The sequence below is a fragment of the Strigops habroptila genome, chromosome 9 (genome assembly GCF_004027225.2).
Source record: "Strigops habroptila isolate Jane chromosome 9, bStrHab1.2.pri, whole genome shotgun sequence".
NCBI lineage: Eukaryota > Metazoa > Chordata > Aves > Psittaciformes > Psittacidae > Strigops > Strigops habroptila.
In genome coordinates this window covers 14,503,367-14,527,925 of record NC_044285.2, presented here as the reverse complement: position 1 = coordinate 14,527,925, position 24,559 = coordinate 14,503,367, and the positions used below count along the sequence as shown (strand labels likewise).

The following is a 24,559-nucleotide window of genomic DNA, read 5'->3' as shown; positions in this document are numbered from 1 at the left end:
GCATTATTTATCACAGCGAAATCGTAAGTCAGAACTTCACTTTGCTCCTACAATGCAGAAAACACTTAAAACTGCAGTACTCTCATAAAGAGTGTGCAAGTACACTCTTCCCTATCTCTGCAGAACTTCTTTTTAAACATGATACAAATTTATTTCTGATGCAGTCATGCACTTAAGCATTCAATGCAGACCAAAGGGATCAACCTTGAAGCTTAAAGGACTGTTAACAAGTCACAACGTTACTCTCAAGACTTCTGCTTTCTATGTCCCATTGTATAAGAGGAAGAAATTGCAAGATGCCTTATTTGTAGTGCATTTGTGCCACAAGTGCCAGGCTTATTTTAGAGGTCCCTGTTACATTGGGAAGTAAACTAAAATTTCGTAACAGTTATTGTGAAGATAGTACTGGGTTTGCACACAGCCTCTACACTCCCAATTTGAATTTACATATTATACATTTACACATTGCATATTTTAGTGCACTTGGTTCCCAACCACCTTTAAGGCTTATGCTAGACCTCAGCAGTTTCAGGAGAAACTGTAAAATCAGTCTGAATTTATTTCAATACTAACTGCTGTGATTCTTTCCCATTCCAATGAACCTTTTTTATTTCATCACTGAAGGCTAGTGCTTTCTTTAAAGGAGTTGGTAGCTGTAATCCCAAATACTGTCAGTTTCTTTAATCCTGTACATAACATAATATTACATAAAATGATGTATCAACTCATCTTCAGATGGGGGACCCCTGTAAGCATCTTCCAAAAACATCCTCCCCAATCAAGCAGCACCCTCCCTCCACCAAATGCCATCCTGGTGAAGCTTCCACACGTAAGGATGGCAAGGTTTCCATTTTTCGAAGTGACCCTCTATCTGGATGCCTAAGAAATAACTCCCCAGAATTTTCAGCTGACTTCCCAATATACAAACATGCGTTAGAGTGACAGAGGCTGCACACCCAGCTGAAAGCCACCGTGCTGCTCGCCTTCGGAAAAGCGTAAAGACACAGCAACCAAGGAAAGCTCGCACGTAAAGCAAGATACTACCATCGCCTAACAGCACGAGCTGCAGTGTCTCTGGTCTCCTGCAAATTGCTGTTACTCAAAAAATCTTTCACCCGCTTTTCAGAAACAAAACTGTGGTGCAACACTGGGCTGAAGTGAAAGTGTCCAGACATGATTTTCAAAATCAAACTTGAAAAATTTGTTTTCTTTTGGTGATACTTGTTCCATTAACCCACTACATAACTGAAGCACTGCACACCTGCAGCAGCTTACAACTCTAGGGAAAATGCAGAGGCCACTCAGGCAACTCACAAAACCAATAGTATTAGAAGTCCAATACGTTCGTGCACCTAAAAAATAAAATTACATCTTTTATAAGCTTGCTCATTCCATTTCATCCGGTTTGCTTTTCCCTCTGAGGTGTCTGTGTACCTAAACAAAGTCATGTTTCCAGCAGCAACAAACATTTGACTCACTAAACCCCATTCTCAAGAAAACTATTAACAACTTCAAATCATATTAATGCAAATACTGTAATGCCCCAAATCACAAAAGCCACTTGTTTTGGCTCGAGCAGCCTAGTTACATCATTTTGGTTGATCAGTTCAGAATTTAATCACTGGATACAGGCTGCTACATTTATTAAAAGCTGGACTGCTAGAGACTCACAGGCTACAGCTACACGCATGCAAGAATGAAAAAAAAATTAATGGAATGAAATAGAGATTAAGTAAATGATTTTTATGCACCTGGTGATAAGCAAACATCTTTATTGCAAAACAAAGACAAGCCATGAAAAATTACAAAATTATCTTTTAATCACCAGTGAGCTTTCTACAGTCTCCTATTTGAACAGGATAATAGTTATTATGTAGATCCCTAAGCAACTGCCTCATGGGGAAGTTACATCACCAGTATCGGAAAGAGTCACCCCCTCCTCCCCTCTCCCTGGAAAGGAGCTTGGCGCCTTCAGACAGACTGAAATTTAAAATCCTACAGCTTCACCCAGCTGATCCCATCCACTGGAACACATCTACAAGTGCCCAGGGATGGCAGGAACCACAGGAGAGAAATATGCCCTTTCAGCATTTCATGCACTGATGAGCCTTGTAACAGATAAACATACCCTACAGCAGCTAAACTGACATGTTATAACAAAGAGGAAATGCAAGACTTAAAAATATCATCAGATTGCCTCTGAAAAGGGGAATAAATACAGACTGCATTAACTAAAACCCAAGCTTTGCAGAACAAATTTTATTAGAACCAAAATATTTCAAAGTTTAAAATCCATAGACTGGCATGTTTAAATTCCCACACTGGCAATTCCGAAGTACTCAGTATGACAGAAATTCTGGGCTTAAGCGTGAGGCCTTTTGGAAGAAGGCAACACTTCGATTTCCTCCAACACAACTCACACAAGGTCCCACTTCCTCTCCCATCAGCACGCAGTGCCAACACCACCGCTGCTCGAGGGGCACCAAACTGCAAGTTCTGCCTCTGGGCCATGCTGTGTCCTATGAAGGTGCCTGTGGCACTAGTAGTATCCAGTGAAAAGGTACCACCTGCTCTTCCTCATACAGTGTTAAATCGTACAGTTTGATGGCTTTTCAAGGACAGATTTCTTCACTTTCCTACTTGCCAGAAAGAGAACCTTTCTGGTTTTTTCCCCTTGAACCTCAGCACTGCAGACTAAGTCTGAAAACGACTCCTGTGCTGATTTGGAGACCATAACAATCTCGTAATCTTGCACAATGTTACCAGTGCTCGCTCAGGCTGAACTGCCGCAGCAGTCGCTTGTCAGGCTCACGCAGGGAGGGGAGGCAAGCGCCGGGCACCTGCTCGCCCTGCTCCTCACCCGCCGGGGCAGGCAGCTGCTCCTACCTGCAGCCCCACACCTGAGCACCGCCGGAGGAGGGAGTGGAGCTGCCGGCCCCTCCGCCACAGCTGCTGGCAGGAGGAGGATCAGCCTCTCCGGGGGAAGCGAGCGCAGGCGGACACCTGCTACAGCACAGCGTTACCGGGGATGCGAGACCCCGCTACATCTGCGGAAAGCCTTGAGGTATTACTGTATTTAAAGAAATGTTAGGAAAGCTATTTGATTGAAATATTACTGTAAACAGAAGGGAAAACTAAGCTTAACACACACTCTTGTGAGCACAAACCCAAGGGTAAAAATGCCCTGCACTTAGCACTTTCACTAAATGACTGTGTAATTTAATTTCCCAGAAAACCATTAGCTTTCACAAAAGGAAAATGAAGAGCAGATGAGAGCAATTCTTTGGTGTGAGTGGAATTTATTTAATGTAATACCGGGGGGGGGGGGGGGGGAATAAAAGAGAAGATAAATCTGAAACCGTACTAAGAGATACAAAACATCGTAACTAGCATGCTTCAGCCTGCAGATCGGCACAGTAACCAGTAAGCCAGGCCCAAGGTTTTCAAGGTTTTACAGGTAGGGCTGACAAGAAGAGCCTGCCTCTGCCCAACAGGCCACGCCAGAGCTGGGACACAGGCAGATGTCCCCAGAACAACAGAAGGATTGCTAGAATTTAAAACAAACAAACAAAACGGGGCAGAGGGGGAGAGAGAGAATGGGGGGAACACACCTGCAATTTATGGTGATTTTATATATTCATATATAAAACACAGGATATATATATAATTATCTAGAAGAGAGGAAGAACCATTGAAATTTAGCTTAAAACTATTCTCCGAGTTTGAAATTTTCATTATATAGACCAAAACACTATAAAATTCACATTAGGCTGTTAGCTGATCTATAATATCGTATACAAAGGGTCAATCAAGCAATTAAGCACAGTGCCAAAAGGAGAACAAACATTCTTAGGAGATGTAAATATAAATCTTTCATTTGCCAAGTTCATTATATGCAACTACTGGGAAAAAAGTAATTTAAAAAAACCATACACCTATCTGAAGCAAAAACGCATGCAGCTTTACTGGGGTGAAGCAATGGCAACACTTTGGGAAACACAGCCATGATGTATTACATAGAGATGAGTTGGCATCTTGGTATTTTTAGCTTTAATAATCAGAACAATAAATGATTTGCTAAAATGTAAACATAACGCTGTGAAACTGCATTACTGTAACTGCATACTGAAAAGCTACCGTAAAGTGAATTTCAAGGAACTTTTCCAGCATGGTAAGTTTACAATCTATGGCTTGTGGTGGACCCGTGTCTTAGAGCAGACCAGTACCCTTCAGTACTGTAACTGTGCATGATTTTAACTTGTGCCTTTTTTACGAAGTTTTTCTGAACTCTTAGCCTACAATAACATTTGACAGGTAATTATGTGAAGCTTATTAGCTCTCTTTTACAATTTTCTTTAAACTTACTGCCCTACTCCTGTAAAATGAGATGAACTGAAGCACTTGGTATAATCTTTGTTGAGCCTCTATTTTGTTATTGTCTCCTTTTAAGATTTTCCTCTTTTTTTCCTAATGATTTCTATGAAGGATACAAAGTATATCTCTAAGTCAATCCCGATGTAACTGTGCACAAATTATTTCAGATCAATCTTGCCATTACCCATATCTCTGGAGATCATTTCCGTTGCGATGTCTATTTTATTCCATGTGTGAAGATTGGTAATGACTACAGAAGTCAATTCAAGGAAATGTAACTATTATTTTGGACAAGTATAAGGCCTGCCAACACACTACTCACATCTGTCCTCTCCTTTCCTAAAGGTAATTAAAACAACATTCCTAGCAAACACTATAATGGCATCATTCTTAACATTTGCCATTTTAATATTTACCTTTGCTTCCTTCCTTCTATTGCTTTCACCATCATAAAGCCATTTGATAATAAGCTCTCTCTCTCTCTCCAATTTTCAAATTCTTTTACTGAAGAGCTACTGAGAAAGAAAACAAGCAGTTTTCCTGAAGATCAGTTAAGTCTCCCCTTTCACCAAGGATAACCTTTCCAAATTAAGGTTTAAAAGGCTTACATCACCTGTTCAAGAACAACATCAATACTGGAAAGCTTACTGAAGTTTCAGCTATTTACCATGTTGCTTCAAAAAATGCCTCTAATGTTCATCTTTAAAAATACTTACCACTGGGACACTTAACTTACCAGTCAAACAACAGATTTTACAACAAAAATTAGACATAGCAGTGTCACTAGTTTGAAAGACACACTGGCAGAAGCACAGCCATCCTTAGAAACTGACGCAACACAGCAATCGCGTCAGTTAAGTGAACAGTAACTCTAAAATCAGAAAGCATCCCCAATCCAGATATTGATCACTCATTTACATGATTAATCCACAAAATGAGTCTTCAGTTTCACAGTAACTTGAAAGACAATTCATGGAATTTGGCTTCAACCCACCAAGCACCTCTCTGCTCCTGCTGCCCTTCGCTCCATGTGGCAGTTTCTACCCAGCACATACCTATTAACTACCTGTTAACACTGGTACAAGACAGTTAAATACTAATCAAGGGTAAAATAAATGGTGTACGTATATGTAATTTACTTGAAACCCCTGCTTTGTGAAGCCTGATGACAAACCACCCGAGTGATTTAAGCCCATCAAATACAATCGACATTCAAGGGAGCCAGACTGCAAAAACCCCAAAACGTATTACTTTTTGCTTTCACTAGGGAGTACTTTGCTTCTTTCACATTTTTATTTCAGACTTACCTTTTATATTCACACAATAAATGGAGTATAAGAAACTATATTTCAATTAATAATCTGAATAATTTATAGCTCTAATTACTCTAACAATATTGACTGACATGTCTTGACTTCACTGCATTGTCAGGTCCTCCATATACTTAATGCTGGCCCTAAGAAAATACCATGGCCAAACCTAGCGCAGAGTTAAGTTTGTTAGGAACAGTCACCACCTCGCTAGGACGCTAACAGAGGTGAGTGTTACAATGTCCACAGATGACAGGAAATAAGCTAGTAATTATGACCCTGCAACGGGTCTTCTACAATGAGTAGGTGCAGTCAGGAAGATGCAAATGATCTAAAATCCTTGATTCCTGTACATTCATAATTTCCTATGACAACAGTTCCCAGTTATCTTGGTTTACAAGTCTTTAAACCCTGTGGCTAGCTCAGACACACCTAGAGCTCTAAAATTTAACCGAATTAAACTGTAAAGCAACTAGCAAAAGAAATAATCATAAAACAAGGAAGTATACTTTAAAGAAAACTTGGAAGAATGATTTCTCTCTCTACTTCAAGGGACTAATTTTAACATGGCAAGCTTATATTCAACCACCATCTTTTCACTCACTATTGACTAAAATGTTTAATGACTTTTTACCATGTACAAGCCTGTGGAACTGTGTAGTACACAGACAAACATGGAGCACAAAAGTTTTGCCTTTATCCTTTCTACCTCTTGTGGAAAGACAGATACTCAAACGAAATGAACTCACCCACTTCAAATTTGCAAGACAGACCAACAAAAAACTGTTTAAGCTATATTCAAGAATGATCTGGTTTCTTCCTGGTAAGCAGAAGTAGAAAAGCTCAGTAGAATAAAGTCCAGAGAACAGTACAACAGAAGATACAATACCACATACTTGAAGGGTCCTAGCAAAAACTGACCTCTACTTGCAACAGCAGCATACTAAAAGGCAGCATAATTACAGAGAAAAGAATCTCATATCCTTGTGAATAGTTTTCTAGAATGTAATTAAAACAGAAAGTGTTGAATAAGCAAAGATTATCCAGTCTAAATGGAGCTACAATACCACCAATATATCTTAGCCTGATTTTCTACATATCTCTATGGATACCAACAGACTATGCTGGTGCCAAGAGGATTCAGTGGTTTTACTTAAAATACAAGCAACGGCCCTTCTTTTTTTATACTAACAAATCAACAGGATAATTCTGGAATTCATTAGTGAAGAACACTAACCAATCCAACATAATAGCTTTACTTCCTCTGCAAAACACTTCAAAAAATATCTAAATGAATATGGAAATGCATCTTTCTGTGGCAAATTGTTCATTATTGAATCATTATCAACTCTTGTTAGACAAAATTTCCCTCTTTTGCAATGTACAAGATCATTAAAATGTTTGAGAGCTCCATCATGAAAGACAGTGGCACTTTATAATACGCTATCTCTTCAGGCAAATATGCTTACGGCTGAACATAATACACAAAATAACAACATCCCCTTGACACACAATTTTTTCTTTTAATGGTGCACTTAAGTGTTGACAGCAATGGTGAAATATGTTGTTTCTCTCTTTCTTTTTTTTTTTTTAATAGTTTTTAACTATTTCAGAGATATATTTCAGTCATGATAAAATGTTGAGAGGGAATGTGTTTCTTAGATCTTCAGCATGCAACCCCAGATGCTCCATCACTCCTATTAGCCTAGTGAGATACTGCCTATAAGCTCATCAAGTTCATGTTCTTAGCCTCCATCTCCTTTTAACATCACAGACTAATCAATCGATGCACTAAAAATCATCTACAGTAGCTAATAAAATGGATGTTTTCATCCTGTTTATAGGAATGTGTCTGCAATTTGATATTAGACAAAAAAATATTACACAGTTTAAGAAACTTAAGAAATCTCATTTTTCTTTTCAATAGCAGATATAAACACAGAGGTACTACATAGAAAACTACTACTCAATGTTCCTATGTAGCTTTTATCATTATTCTCTTCAAGCTTTCAGCATCAACTTTGGATACACTGCAAAAATTCCTGATGTAAAAGTACGATATACAAAGCTGCATCCTTTACTGTTACATAAGTAAAATGAATAAAATTTGTTATGACAAGCCAAAACCCACAGGTGGAATATTTTTCAAAGCATACTTCCAGAGTTCTGAGGTGTACATTTCTTACAGATATACACTGAAAGCTTTATAGAATTCCTTGCTCCATATAGAGGGAAATGAAGTACTACTGCTCCAACAAAATAAAATCCATAAGAACTGTTTAGCAATAAAGCATTACAAAGCTATTTCAGCTCACAACTGTTTTGGGTAAGTAACTGACACACATCTTGCAAGCCATTAGTTCTCTCTACAAAACAACCTCAATGAAGGCTTCTTCTCAAATCTGTATTAATGATGTAATTTATTATGTCTAATGGAATCACCTAGCCATCTCTTCAATAAAACTCAAAAACTAAGATGATACAGTTTCTTCAGGCATTTAAAGGCATGTATTGTTTAGAAATTGGATGGCTCTAAATAAAAGCATGAACAAATAGTTTACCTTTGGTAATACAAATTTAAAGTAAATAAATAAACAAACTTTACTATGTATTTTTGTAAAATAAAGTCAGTGTCAACTACAAAGCCTAGAGCCATTCTGTACTAGCTACTGATCAAAACACTGGAGAAGCAATTAAAGGAACTTGTCTTTTTAGTCTGCTGTATTTAAAAAGATGACAAAATATCTGAAACCATATTAGGGGGAAGCTCTACTCTGCTTTATCAAAATAACTAAGGGAAACTACATTTTAGCTTTACTGTCTTCAAATATAAGTATCATTGACCAATTGACATGTACTCTAAACAAAGACTACAGCGACCTTGATTTTAAATTTACATAGTTTCAGGTTCATATATGAAGGTTTAAACAAAATTCTGATTTCAGCAATAGCTGTGCTTTGTCTCCTCTATTTCAGAGAAAATAAAGTAGTAAACAAAGACTGAGCAAAGTAAAAAGATTTCCAAAAGAAATTGCAGACCACCAGGATTTGGATTTAGGTAATCCACTTAGATTACCATGGCTATGTCTTAAAAGGACAATACTGCGATCACAAAATAGGTCATGTCTACAAGACGCAGAATATGTAAGTGAAACAATGCCAAATGTACAAATTCAGAACAAACATTCAGAGTTATCCCTAAGTTTAAGATTCAAGAGAAAAAAATTGTGCCAAGGCCATGTACTGCCAAGCAACAAATATTTTAAAACCAACACTTTTATGCTGTAAACTCGAATAGGAGAAGGGTTTCAAACAATGCCATCAATACACTAACATGTTTCAGGTAACACAAAAGTGCAAGCAATGAAGAAAAAGCTTTCAATACCTAAACCCACAATGTAATAAACATTTTACTTGTTTTTCCAGTTTCAAAAATAGAAAACGTTGGACACCCACAGGCCTGGAAGCAGTAACAACATTTGCCTCGCAAAAAAGGAGTTTGCATTTATTTGTTAGAAGTGACAATGTTCCTAATACAACAAATATCAAAGAAATTAGAGAACTAAAAATAAGAGGCAAGACCCCAAATCATCAACTGAAGAAAAGCCTAAATTGGTAGGTAGTTCAGGAATTGATTGCATTAGGAAAAAAAAAAAAAAAAAAAAAAAAAAAAAACCACGGAAATACTTTTTCTTTTTTAATGTTCAAATTAAAAATTTCTATAGATGTCTTCTCAGCAAAAGTTAAGGGAAATTCTTAAAATAATTTAGAATTCACACAAGAAATGTAAAAATCAAATAAAAATATATCAGCTTTCTAGATCGACCTGAGAAAATCTAGATCATTCCTTCTTCTAAAAAGTCCTGTCCAATGCCTTTATGAGGAATTTGCCCAACATAAAAAGATTTCTATAGGACAGTCAGACTTGCTATGAGAAACAGAGCAACTTCCAGATGCTTGACATGTCAGGCCTAGACAAGGAATGAAAAATGTCTCTTTCTGACCAAAGAGGCTTTGAGGGGATACTCGTAAAGAATTACCTACTTACCCATCAGATTTGAGTTCATGAAAGGTGTCGGGGACAATCCTTCATGGGGCCCTAATCGACTGTCATTCAAGTGATCACTGTAATGAGGACTGTCTGCAAAACCCTAGAGAAAAAAAACAGACCAGAGTATTAAACAGATTATTTGGCAGCCCTGCTAATTGAGTGTAATGACACTTTCCTAATTAAATGTGTGGAGTCACAATTGGTCATTAATCACAAAAGTTGGCTTTTGGGTCTATCTCACAGAAATTACTCCCTGCCCATATTTTACCTTCTCCCCCTCTTTCCTTTCTGCCCCATCAAAAAGAAACCACATAATTTCTTAATAAGCTGTGTCTTCGTGGACAATATCCCTAGAAATTGAGTAATGCTGAGATATGTTGATATTTGAATCCTCTTAGTGATAAGTTGCTCACCACAGAGAGAATAAAATTAGTCTGGAGAACTCACAAGTGTTTTCCCCCCACCTCCCAAGGTTTCTCCCACAGTAAAAAGGTCAGGAAGAGAAAGGATTTTCCTGACATTAGGAAAAAATGTTAGTGCAAATGAGAAGAAGAAATTCATTTCCCCTTGCAGCCTGCTATTAATGTTACAGATTAATAGGCATTTTGACCCTATCACGTTACTAAACAGCACAGCTCACTGACAAAAGGTTTATTTCCAAACAGTGATTAAATAAACAACATTGTCACCCGATTTGCAAACAAGCACTCAAACTGAAAAACTGTTTTGCACTTTTCTAGCATTTGTATAGCTAACTTAGCAGGGTTGAAGCAACCCTTTCGCAGTCCGGAAACACTGGCTTATTGAAAGCTTGTGCCAAAGGCATAGAGACAGAAACCACAGAAGCCCTAGGAGGCACATGTTATTTAATTAACCAAATTACTTTAAATTCTTTTGTTCATTTCAAAATGCTTTCAGCTTTTCCATATAAAGGTATGAATATGGAATTTGCCATTCAGACTGATCAGATATGCACTGAATGACTTACTCTGTACCAAAACATGACAGACCTGACACTCAAAATGGCACCTCCTTTGTAGCCAGTTTTGAAAAACGTTTTGTAAGCCTTATCTTACAATTCCCTCTTACTAATTTCTCTAAGTCTTACAGAGAGAAACCTAAAGCTCAGGTCCAATTAAAGGGGAGGGGGCTAGAAATTGTTCACAGCTACCAGAAACCATCCCAAGTGCCCTGGGACTATAAAATCATCAATCACTGAACATTTATCATTTTTGCAGACCGCGGGCTCACATTCAAGACAACATTAATGGGGCTGAAACAGGCCTCACTATCTTTGCAGGCGTGCTGTCAGTTCTACCAAAGGGCTAGTAACTGAGGGCTAAATAACTGTCAAATCACTACTGCTGCTTATGGATGCATGTCACAACTCTTGCTGCTATTTGGCTTTAAAAGTAATCTTCTGGGAGTCCCAACTCCCATATGAATCTTCGGCTGACTTTATCTACTTCAGAATCAGTGATACACATGTGATAGGCATTCAGAAACAATCTTAGTGACATTTACAACTTGGTTATGACCACAAGGGTGTCCTCTGGTAACCATGACCTAGCCCCGTCTGTCAGACAAGCAGCATGTAGCAGCAGCTGCCGAGGAAATGGAGTGGCTCCTAGCTAAGGTCACCACATGTGGTTTATTTTTATGCTGAAATTAAACAAAAAATGAAATCAAAGCTTCTGAATGAAGGAAAAAAAAAAAAAACAAAACACCACCAAATTTTCAAACAGAGGACCAAAAAAATAAAGCTCTTAAGTAGGTAGTTTCCTATTTGGCTCTCTGCTTGTATTGTGGGGGTTTTAAAAACCTTTTTCCCTAAGACAATACTTCAACTACAGTTTGGGGTTTTTTAAGTAAAAAAGCTGGAAAGGATACTATTGACGATAAAAGAGAATCCTTATCTCAGACATTCAGAAGTGGTGCCTAGATGAGCCCCAGAAACTGACATCTTTAAGAGATCTTTATTTACACATAATAAAACTACTGAAAATGTAACAAGAGTAAGACTAATTTCATCCATGGTTGTACGTCATACAATACAACCTCCCTAACACACAAGATTAGTAATGCTCCTCTCCAAGTTAATACTACATATTCCCCCCCAACATTTGAGGAATTGGAGAACTGGATGGGTAGTTTACACAGAAAAGAATGTTCTCCCTTCTACTGTGAGAATTCCTTCAAATAATCCTTTACATCATGTTCTTTTCATATATCACGTTCTTTTCATATACCCTCTCAGTTTCCTAAAATGCCCTTGCATCTAATTACCACAGCATCAAAATTACATTTCTACACCACTAGATGAATCAACTACCTCTACCTGAAAAATGCTTCAAGAAGTCCTTCACAGCACTTAAGCCATAGAAAACAGAACATTTACTGTAGAAGTCGAAAAATGTACTACGGCATATGCAAACAATTGTTTTTTCTGTGCTTGAATTCAATTCCTAAAATTGCCAGGCATTTTATTCTGTCATGCAGTACAGAATTTACACATCTGCAAAGTGTAACCTCTCTTAGCCTTCGTCTACAGTGGACCTACATAAAGAGGTCTCCAGTTGGCCATCAACCATGACATGAGTTATTCAGGGTCTTAGTAATGAGTTACGGATTATCAGCTCAAGCAGCAGAGTTTTCTTTTGGATTAGAAACCCTGGACTGATTCCCACATATAACTCATCCACATTAAATGAATACAAAATAACCACAAAGACACACAGTTCTAATTTAACAAATTTCTTCTGCACTTCACAAAAGCAAATTAAGCAAAATCTGTAGAATTCTAAGGACAATGATTTAAATTACAGAGGTATTTCAGAGCATTCTTCACATTTAAGCTGTACTTCAAATAAAACTGCATTTGTGATACCATTGCTTGTTTTTACATCTGTATTGTTAACTTACATAATAAACAGCATAAAGTTCTACTGGGGAGAGCTGTAATCAGTCGCAGATAAAAGCTTTAGAAGCTTCCAATAGCTTCTGAAAAGCTACTAGAAGCTTCTAGTCATACAATCAAGGCTTAAAAATGTATTTAACGAATATGATAGCACAAATGGACAATATGTTTACTGCTTAAAGAGGAATGCAGTTGAGATCCTTAAAAAGTCTGTCTGCAACACCTGTAAAGGATAGTGGTTTATTAAAAGGATCACCTGTGTCACTGAGTCACCTGTGTGCCTGAGTAACAAAGAGAAAACACCATCAGCTGACATCTGAACTCACCTCTCACGGCAAAAGCAACAGAAGGTGGTAGTGTGGATTTATACACATTTCTATCAGAGACCCTTTTCAAATCTATGTTTTAAAGAAGCCTCAATAATATGGGCAAATTTCATTCATTCTTTCTGAGAAAGGAAGGAAATTTCAGTTCGTGACAATTTTGAAGACTACCATCTGAAAGACGACTCACTTGATCATAGCTAGATACTGACTCCAAGGAGAAACAGAAGCTAATTAGTTATGCCAAAAGCTGTTCTCCCCATTGGGAAGAGCTATTCAGTGATATATACTCTGAGCTGGCTCTGCTGGAACAGGCTGGTGATGTCATTCTTGGACCACAGGTGGGCTTCCAAAGCCCTTTGGAGCATTGCTACCTACTGTTACCTGCGAGGCAAGCTTGACATAGAAAAGCTGGAAGGAGACACTTCATGCTGAGTACACATCCCCATTTCTGCCAACTTTCCTCCCCAGCAAACATACCAACAGATTAACATGCATCAGAGCGCACAGTTTGAGTATTTAGCAAATAACTAGCAAAAAGTCTGCAAAATAGGAGTTACTGGATAAATTTCTTTTCTGCTCTGAGCACCCTATTCTGAAGTGACAGCAGATAGCGGAGGACATTTTTCTGTTTACAGAAAGCAAGCCAGTTTTGACTACGATAACCTTCCAGTATCTAAACAGGGCCTGTAAGAAAGCTGGAGAGGAACTTTTTACAAGGGCATGAAGGGACAAGCAGGAATGGCTTTAAACTGAAAGAGGGGGGATTTAGAGGGTGGTGAGGTGCTGGCACAGGGTGCCCAGAGAAGCTGTGGCTGCCCCATCCCTGACAATGTTCAGGGCCAGGTTGGACGGGGCTTGGAGCAACCTGGTCTAGTGGAAAGTGTCCCTGCCTGTGCCAGAGGCTTGGCACTAGATGAGCTTTAAGGTCCCTTCCAACCCAAACCATTCTGTGATTCTATGATTAGATGCCATAACTGTAAACTCAAAACCATCTTGTTTTGACTATCTCTTACATAGCTACTACAAAAGCAAGTTTTAACCTCCCCAAAGGAAGGCAAAACTTTCCTTTCTGCACTGTCAGACCCCCAATAAAGTCTAATGGGGGCTAACTGTTCCCTTGTATGCTGCTGTGTGGAGCATTTTGTAATGTTGTCACCATTCACTTTGCACCTGGATTTTAATCTGACTGCATGTTTGTGATCAGAAAGACAAAGTCAGACACATCTACAAATAAAAGCAACAAGTATCATCTATCAATAATACCTGTCATTAAATGCAGCTGAAAGACTACTGCTAATTAGCTCTGCAACTTGAGTAGCGAAGGCACTCTCAATGTTGAATGCTCTAACATTTTATTAATTTTTCAGGTATTTCGCTGGGTTAGAGTGATGTTCTCTAATCAAATAAAAACACCATCCAACCAACCAACTAAACACCAACAACAGTTGTAACAGTTTTCATTCCCCCCTCTTCTGGGTAAGATACCCCAAGTGTCCAAGTAATTTAGGCTTTATCTATATCAGGAAGATATTCCATGCACAGGTATGCTAACACAACTAAACCAATTAAAAATCGGAGACTATTTACCAAATCATAAACAGTTGTATACAGGACACATGAAAATTATCTTACAGAATGTATTATTCTAGAACAGAGAAAACACACTCACTTGGCATGTTTATCCTACTAAACCATAAGGGAAGGCCTGATGCAATGAGTCAATGCCCCAGTTTTACAAAATAAAATGGTAATGAGCCTCCTAAAACTCAATGTCTTTCAATGACCTTGAAAGTTCTGACATTTTGGGTTAAGTCAATCAGAGAAGTCACCTAAGAACAAGCCAAAAAGCCTCCCCAGCTCACTGTTTCTACCCCTTTTCATTGCATTGGTTCCAGGGCTTCTGGATGATTCACCCTCCCCCTTTTGCTTCCACTTCAAAAACATAAAACTGTTGTCTCTTAGTAATTATTTTCTGAAGTCACACCAGAATTTGGCCACGCTTAAGAAAAACTGTACCCCTGACCCTAACTCAAGTTGTTTGGTTGGTTGATTTTAAATAAGCACAACATCTTATTTCCACTTCGGGGTAAAATTTGAAAACTCAAGGGAGACACTGTAACTACATGGCACACTATCTTCTCATGCATTTATTGACTTCATGGAACAACTCCTTCCCATACAGTTAACTACTCCACAGCATTTTATTTGCCCAAGTCCACGAAAGCAGAGAAGACAGGCACTTTTTCTTTGTTCCTCCTCCCCTACCCCAAGCCCTCTCTCTGTTAACAGACAAGTCCCTGCTAACAGACCAAAATCAGACCCAGTTGTGGCTCATAACCAAGCTGCCAGATCAGTAAGTGGGTATTTGCATTGTAGCAACTCACAATATAGCTCAATTACTGCCTTTAAACTTAAAACATTAGATGTTCACTAAAATGAATGGTTGACTTCAGTTTAACATGGCTACAGACCAAATGATTAAGTTTAATAAATGCTGCTTCCAATTCCTTGAGTTTTACAAGTTTGGCTGACCTTTACAAACATTGTTTAAAACTCAGGAATACTGAAGTCTCTTCCGAGCTAAATTTGGCTATGATCATATGAATCAGGCAACAGTCATCTAAATGACTAATGTATAAATGAATGACAGCGAATCTACTGCTGAAATCCACTTTATTTTGGATTATCTGCCTCTCCAAACTAATCTGAGATTCTAAAGACAAACAAGAGGGGAAAATACACAAGAGGGAAGGGAGGGGGGGAAGAAAGCAAGATGCAGAGACTGACTACGCCCAGGAACATTGTGGTGAGTCACTGAGTGAAGATTAGACACGAGGCTCTGGGCAATAGCCATACCAAGGTGTCCTAGGTAATTTAAAAGATTATGGATTATGTGATCATGTATGCTTCCAGAAATAAACAACCATCTTGTTCTGGAAAGAGTATTTCCAGACATTGGGGGCGGGTGGGGGGTGGAGTATGGAGCAGACAGACCAGAATGGTACACCCCCCACACCCCTTAGATAATTTCATCCATATTACTATCAGTTGCCTGCTACAATCCAAAAGCTAAGAGACTGAGATGATGTGCCAGGAAACAAGCACCTCTTCCCTCTGCAGACTCCATGTGCTGCCTGTTCTCAGCAGGCTGGGACTTCAGCCCCATCTCGCTTTACTGTGCAAAAAACTTGTGTAACACTTGAACAGGGGAATTAATGCAGTTAGCTGATGACGATCACCCAACTGAACCAGAAACAAGGAGCTGTACACTTTCTAGCTTTAATTCTGATTCCCCTTCACTATCAGCAAGTTTTAACATTCCACTATAATATCCTAAGGACAGAAATGTAGGTTTATATGTCACTTGGTAACCTGTACACAGAGAGGTGCGGAAAAGTAGGTATCACTACCCCAGATTTCAGGTATTATTGGGAAAAGTCAAGAGAGCTTTCACAAGTACCCTCCAAGCATCACCATAAGAAGTTATATGCTTTGCAACAGAGCTGTGAAAAACTTCATTACCTTATTTCCACACATCAATTTGAAATAGATGAAAGCTACATGTGCAGTAATGGAGTATGAGAACAACTGAAACATGGTTTACTTTATTTAACCTGGTAGAGCTTTGGAAAAGGAAGGGGGGCATGACACACTGAACAAAGAATCTATTTTGAAATAATCACTATTTTCTCCAGTTGTAAATCCATTTCCAGGAAGTTAACTTAGTGAACAATGAATCGGATTTTAAACAGCTAGAAAAAATGGCCAATTACACCTCTCTAACCTCTCCTGAGACAACAACCATCAACATGATATGAAATGGGACAATTCCTTGGCCACATGGAAAACTAGTTTGTGAACAGAACCCAATGCTAATTTCAATAGAGAGGTAATTGCCATAAAAACAAACAAACAAAATAAAAACCAAAACACACTCCTCCAGCATGGCTCTTGGGAGTGAAACCAGATTTTTCTAGCTCTTACCTAGGCTATAAAGCAAGAAATAAAATAACACAGGTATAGCCAACATGCTATCAATAAATGCTTAAAGAGAACACTTAAAAACCTACCTAAAGCATTCAGAACTTAAATGTCAGAACTTGCTTTGAAAAGTGCTGCCCGATAAATCAAATCGCAAAGCAAGCTGTGTTTGCAAATGTGTCCCGTGCACTGAATATGGAATATTTAATTTGGGCTTTCATTTTACACTGAATCATCTGCTTACTTATAAAATATCTCAGGAAAAGTAAATAACCAGCAGAAGAACCACCAAACAACCTCCATCCCCTGCAAAAAAATATAATCCAGAGACAAAGAGGACACAAATACAACAGACTTGATAACACTCACTGTATTTCTGTGTCCCTCTTGTCTTGTTTTGCTATTTTAACAGCCTCCTTTCTTGTTAAGTACCTGAGATTAAGAGGTATAAAATACCATTTCAAAACCTGCTAGCTCATTACTATTTTTTTACTTCTTCGCAAAGTACTACTGGGGAGGGGAGGGAAGAATAGTTGAGGCATATAGTATTCAGGTTCCAATTCATGTCTGAGTATTTTACATATGACAGAGGGCATAACCTGTTGACAACTTGTTGACTAATGCTACAAAACCATCTAAATCTAGCAGTGGTATCTTGATCTGTTCAACTCTGGCTTCAAGTAGATATATAGCAGAGTTACGTAAATGAAAAGAAGGATAAACTGCATACTCAGTACTGAAGCTACCTTCTATGCTAAATCAGGTCAAAATGTACACTCTCAGCTCTTAGTGCAATGTACATGCTAGAAGATACTTAAAACACCCACCGTTCAGATTTTGGAAGAGAACAACCTCAGCTAATTTATGCTACATTTTTTTATCGGTTTAAATGATATATGTGTTTATGTAAAAAGGCTATCCAGCAAGGAAATGTCTTATGAAAAATATTTTTAGATTGGCTTGGTTTGGAGACAGCAATCTAAACAGATGAAAAAATAACTTGCTCTTCTTATTGCAAAGACATGTTACAACAAAATCAAAACAATGGAAGGAAACTTCAGAGAGCAAGATTCTTCATTGAAATAAAAGCAATCATTAGCCACACCACAATAAAAACTATGGTAGAAAGATGTTTAATTAAAGATAATGTATATCCCAAAAACCATGGTAACACCAATTTGTTGCTGGGTTATGAGTATAAATTACAAGTCCCAAATAATGTGGGAAAGCTAAAAAGTTCAGAATCATCTCACAACAGGAAGACAAAATTTTCACATGCTACAGTGCAGCAAACATGCTACTTGGTTCAAGCACCTCAGAATTTGCTTCGGAGAGCTCAGTAGAGCAAGGCTTTCACAAAGCAGCTTTACAGTCCTCTGCAACAAACACTAAGAGCCAGCTACCCTTCTAATGCAAGGGATTATGAACACACGCAAAAATATATCACTCAGCTAAGGGAGCGACTTACATACATCAACCAGAAGATAATCACTAAAAAAACACGACTGTCGCATATATAGCAGTAAAGACAAGCTCAGAGAGTTGGGAGAAAAACAAGCACCACAAGAGATGGAAAATTGTGACACAGTATTGTATACAGACTTCAGTATAATCATTCTAGAATAAGGGAGACCATCAACACTGCGCAGAATTCCACTGACTTGCTAATCACCACTCCGGAACCGTTCCCTCTAGAAAAAAAACCAAGTTTTCCCACTTTTTCTCCCACAAGAGACATCTTTTCAAGTTATTTGTTTTTCTAACAAAACATTTGGCCTATGCAAAAGAGATTTTGCTCACAGAAATCACTAATGTCTCAATTTTTGTACCTCTTCACAAATTTAAGACTGTCACAGCCAACTAGCACAAATATCCACTGCTCTTTCAGTATTACAACACTGTTAAACTAGCAGGTAATGAAAATCAAGGCTCTCATATAAAGTTTTCTGAAGCCTGCAGAGATTCTCAGCCTTCAATATTAGTTCAAAACACTACTGAAATAAGAGGTTTTTAGCTTTATCAGAGACTCTTGAAATAAATTAAACTGCTACAGGAGATGAGAGAAGCAGCTTTTGTGAATTTATTACTGATCACAAGATTAACACACATAAACACCCCACCCCAAGCACAGGAATATATGACCAGTTTTCACAGTGAAGTTATCAATGTGTTTTCCCTGCTTGCCCAAAAAATGTACTCAGCCCAGTGTTCTTCAACAATTACATGAATAAATCAAAACGACTGGGTGAACAAAGACATAGACAAGTTTGCTGGTAACAAAAACCATTTTATAACAACCCTTACTAAATGTTAGTGCAGAATGGCAAAGAAAGTTCTTCATGAAATAGGTAATAAAACAGCAGATCAAGTCTGGTGTAAATAAATACAAAACAAATGTGGTAAAAAATAACTCAATGTCATAACAATGTGGTAACTACTGTACAACGTAAGAAAAACCATCTTTTTCTACACAGTTTTTGAAACTATCACTTCGGAGCTTAGTGACGGTCAAAATATGCAAGACTTTATAATAGTTTCATTCTCTGTTCCTTTCTTACTCATTACTATGTCATGCAGAAATTGATGGTATACCCTCATCTTGACTAGTACATGCAGTCATAAATACCCTAACTTTTGGGTTATTCAGAAAAAGCAGAAAAATTCAGAGAATAGCACCAAGAACTAACCACAGGTTAGGAGAAGTTACTATACAAGCAGAGACCAATAGATTGTGATTCTTCAATTTGGTTGAGGAGAGACATAAAAGTGGCATGTAAAATAAAGATGTTTGTTAAAAAAAAAGAAAAACTGAAGTACATCAGTAACAACCAATCATTACTATTTAGAATACGGGAATATGGTGGCAATCAGTTAAATTACTGATCAGCACACTTAAGACCAAAACATCAATATTTTTGCCAAGGAACACTTGTAATTATTCAAAAAAAGTGTAAGCAAAGTTAGGAAAAAATCACAACACGCAGAGAACAAGTCCACCAACAGCTGTACGAACAACGTCCAAAAGGTCAGCTCTTCCCAGGAAACCTCCTAAGCCCCCAAGTACTGGGCTTGTCAGGAGAGGATGACAGTAAAGATGGCAAAATATATGCCCTATACTTACACTCTTCCTTAAGCATTACTGCTGGACGCAATCACAACATCTATACTGACCTGAACAGACCTTCGGCAGGAGCTGGGAAAGGAAGATCTCCTTTAGCCAGTCTTCCATCATCTCATTTAATTAGCTTTAACAGGTATGTACTTAACTATCACCAAATTCCAATTCTATTTAATTGGAAATTGTTTCTCTTTATGTGCCTTTGGAAATTCCAGCCAATACTGGGCCAACAATTTAAATTCTTAAATAATTTGGTCAATGTATTGTGACCTTTAAAGAAAAACCCCAGTAGCAGGCTGCAGGCAGATTTAAAAATAAATTATCACACTCCAGATAAAAAGAAGAAATAGTACCTCTTGAGGTTTCAACTTTTCTATGTCTGTGGAGAGGTCTGAGCTTTTTCCATGAAGACTGCCATTTTCCTGTAAACAGGCAAGTAGTAAGAACAATTAGGACAAGAATAACATTCTATATTGAAATTATGGACAAAAAGCAATGATTTTTCCATTTGAACATGTAAGACAACTGTAATTTCTTCAAACTCTGTATGTTAACCACAAGGAATAACCTAGGAATTTAGAAGGCTAAGTGTATCATGTGTCCTACCTCCTGAGAAAATGCGATCTATATTCTTACAATACAGACCTACACCCTCATTTTAGCTCCTCCTCAGAGTCATCTGATCTGGCAGCACATGAAGTAGCAGAACTTGTCTTTATTCAAAATTCCGCACCAGGAGTGCAAGGCATCTCATTAGTTGAAAGAAAACCAAAAAATAAAGACCATACATCTTACCTCAAATTTATGCATGTAAACTTCATTTAGACTGGTAAATGAAGTCCAGTGCTTTTTCAGTAATTTCAATGCAGAAGAGAATTTCCCTTGTTCTACTTTTTTGCAGAAGAACACGGCCATGGGATGAATTAATTTCTGCCTCCTAACCATTACCAATTCTGTATACACACAGTATATCTTTCTAGTGTTCATGACTTTTTTGGGGAAAACACAGGAATAGAGTTTTCCTGTAAACGGAATTCAGTTGTCTTTAAACTAAAACTGTTGTCATTTAAACATTATCCCAAACAACCATTCTTTACTGCTTCATGCAGGGCCTCTACAGAAAATTGCTATGTTCGGGGGTTTTTTAACCCCATCAAATTTGTAAGTGTACTGAAGGCCTGGGCAAAGATCTATATTCATCAGCCAAACTCTCTGAATTCATTCGGATAGCCACTTCACATTGATGCTGCATAATACCTATCCTGACCCTGTGGGATAGGCCTTTCTTATCCCTCACCACATGAAGATGATATCCTACATAAAACCAAGGAGATGCACATGTTTTGTAATCTTAAAGCCCAGCACCAGAGGCTGACGCCTCCTAAGACAACCCAACCACACTGGTGTCTCGGAAAAACCTAAGCCTACCAGCATCCACTACCTGGTCAGCAATCCCATCAGGAACTGCTGCCAATCTGATCCTTCAGGACTGTGGAGCCAACAGCTTACAGCTAAGCTGACCCCATGGAGAAATTTTGTGGGCAATCTAATTTAACATGAGACTTGCTCTTAAATTTATTTCATTTTGCAGGTTTTCCAAAGAGAAAATTAGTGTAGGAAGACACTTGTGGAAATATTCAACTTATAATAACCTTTCACTAGAATTTAGGACTATTGGGGTAATGTCCCCCATGATTTCTGCTGCCTTTTGACAAGGGATTTTTTTGCTTAAGTGAAGAAAACTTTACCACCTCAATAATACAGGAACAAATGATTATTTTTTTTTTTTTTAAAAGAGAAGGCAAAAAACAAAAAACATTGTTTTGGGAGACAGAGAGAAGAAGTGAACCCTATTATTTCATTTTTAGCTTACAAATCAAGAGAGTTTGCATGCAAGTATTTGGTCTTCTCTCTAAGTTTTATACTGATGCACACAAAGCCATACTATAAAATAATTAAATTCAGCCACAAATACAAGTAGGGAAATAAATCATCATGTCAGTATTTTCAAAGTCTGCAACTTTCTGAAAAAAAATCAGACAGCATTAACTACCAAGTGTCTAAAATTAAACATAATTTATAATGTATTTAGTTTGAATTAAGAAAGACCTATTAAAACAGTATGCTCCAGTTTAAACAAAAATGAATGTATTTTCATTTAATAAAATCCCATAACCATCACAAGCTGTAAATAATTGGTGGTTCAGAATGAACTCCCAGCATCATCTCCAATTACTAGCATGTAAGACAAAAACCTCTGCACTTAGCCAGCAGAGGAAGAAATACTTCAGTAACATTCTGGGGATAGATTCCATCAACTCTTAACAATACACTTGGTTTGGCTAGAATCCAACTGGCTTTAGCTGAAACTGCCCTAACATAAATTATGATTCAGCAAGAATTGTTTGCTGGGAGGGTAATTCCTGCCTCCCTTGGCTGTCTCACCCCCCAACACCACCACTACCCCTTTTTTTATTTTAAGTATGTACTATTTCAAGTCCAAGTTAGAGAGAGAAACACCTGAAACATGTAAGAATTTAACATCTATTTCTCCAGAAGCCTTCCATAGGGCTCAAGGAAAACCTACATTTACATTTGCTTTTCTTAATGATACACCCCAAATAGCTCCAACCTCTTCTATGGTTCTAACTTCTGATATACCTCTGTTAGAGCACTAACACCTGCTTTTATTACCAGCTTTAGGGTATAATGGTATAGTAGGATTCAATTCTTGACCAGTGTTTGAATTTCTTAGTCATAATCTTCTGTTATAGCAAACACCTCCCCCCATGCACAAAAAATCAACAACCCAAAAACCAACCAACCAAAACAAACCCCAAGCAATAAGAACACACCCAGCACCCTGACTTCACAGTATTGGAATGTTAGCTGGCTGATCCACTAACAAAAAAAAAAAAAAAAAAAAAAGTGATTAATATAGCAAATAAATTACAAGCTCAAAATCCAGTTAGGTCAGCTTAATTTATGACTGATCAAAATTGATCTGCAATATCATAAATGAGTGTCAAAACACCAAACAATATGAGTTAGTTTAAGCTGCGTAATAAGATTCCAGTTCAAATGTAGAAAAAGTATATGAAGGCTCATCAAATTATGCAGGATGTTTTAAAACAATGCCTAATTTCTATGTTTCACAGAAATATTTCCACCACCCATAAAGTTCTCCTATCTTTTTATTACAATTTATTTACCAAGATCAACGGAAAAATGAGGAATTCATGATAAATCTTCCTAATGCTTTCTTCCAAAGTCAGAAGAAGGCTTTAACAATATCCAGTGAGCTGGATAAGACCTTGCAGACTACCCACTTCATTCCACAGCAAGAGAAAGCTGCAAAAGAGCTAACGCAGCTCTCTGGCTCAAGGGTACTGAAATCAGAACAGGTTATTTAGACTAGGTCCATCAGTTCTGCTGTGTATTTCTAGTAATTCATTCATTAGGTACTTAGCTCACTGGCTTTTTAGGGAGTAGCTATTCATAAAAAGAAAATTGAGAATATGAAAGGGAATGTGATTTACAAGGGAGAAAGCTTGCATGTGACCATTGAATTTGTTTAAAAGGCAGTATTATTTTAGGATATTAGGTACTATCAAAAACCTTAGGCTCAATACACAGGATGGATGAAGCTGGAACGGGAGCAGAAGATAGATATTTGAAGAGAGAAGCCCCTCGCTGGCATGACAAACGCACACTATAGCTGGCTAACGATAATGGAAAGTGTTCCCTACACTTTGCAAATAAATGCACCTGAATAAGTAATATGACTTCTATCTTCATTTTCTGACCATAAGGTAAATTAAACGCATGTTCATCATTCCAGTATGCAGTTATGTCTTTTCATAAATTCTTAACCTTTATATTTTTTAGCCTTAGAAATCTGAATCGCTATAGCAGCATATCAAAGTCTCTAAAAGATGCTAATCTGTATATCTAAAGGAGCTTACCCTTCAAAAACATTGCCAAATCATTTGCAGATTTTCACTGTACATTCCCATAAACTTTGCCTATGAATTAGTATGTGGAAACCTTACCCTTGACGATTCATATGAAGGACTTGGCTGACCACTTGTTCCCCAGGATGTGGCACCTGTTCGCTCATCCATACCTAGCAATAGACAGAAAAATACAGACCTATTAGAAAAGACAGCAAAAGCATAATGTTCTCTGATGCAACCTGAAAGAAAATTCATCCGCTTCCATATATTTTAAACAGTATTTCTAAAAGCAAAACTTAAGATGAACAGTTTCATTGTTAATGAGGCTGGCTACGTAGCAACCTACTCATTTGGACACCTGCAGCTGCTGAAAACAGGAGCATAAGAAGTCAAGATTTGCCAATCTACAGCGTCTGCCCTACCCATTCCGTAAGAAATTAGCATCAGTAACAAAACAAGCACAGCGATGTTAGCGTGGTTTTCTGCACAGCCTGATTTATCCTTCATCTTAAGCACTGAATATTGC

General features: G+C 37.8%; 1 protein-coding gene across 11 annotated transcripts in view; it reads right to left on the bottom strand.

Annotated features, from left to right (window-relative positions):
* The window catches only part of TCF12 (transcription factor 12), a 168,532-nt gene that overhangs the window by 98,309 nt on the left and 45,664 nt on the right, over nt 1-24,559 (bottom strand). For 10 of the 11 annotated variants that reach the window (XM_030496888.1, XM_030496886.1, XM_030496892.1 and 7 more), the window contains 3 exons: nt 24,130-24,203; nt 20,431-20,499; nt 9,733-9,835 (listed from right to left, as the gene is read on the bottom strand). The exons of the other annotated variant lie outside the window; for it this stretch is intronic. In XM_030496888.1, coding sequence (XP_030352748.1) covers nt 9,733-9,835; nt 20,431-20,499; nt 24,130-24,203 — 246 coding nt within the window. The remainder of the gene's footprint in view (nt 1-9,732; nt 9,836-20,430; nt 20,500-24,129; nt 24,204-24,559) is intronic. 11 annotated transcript variants of the gene reach the window in all.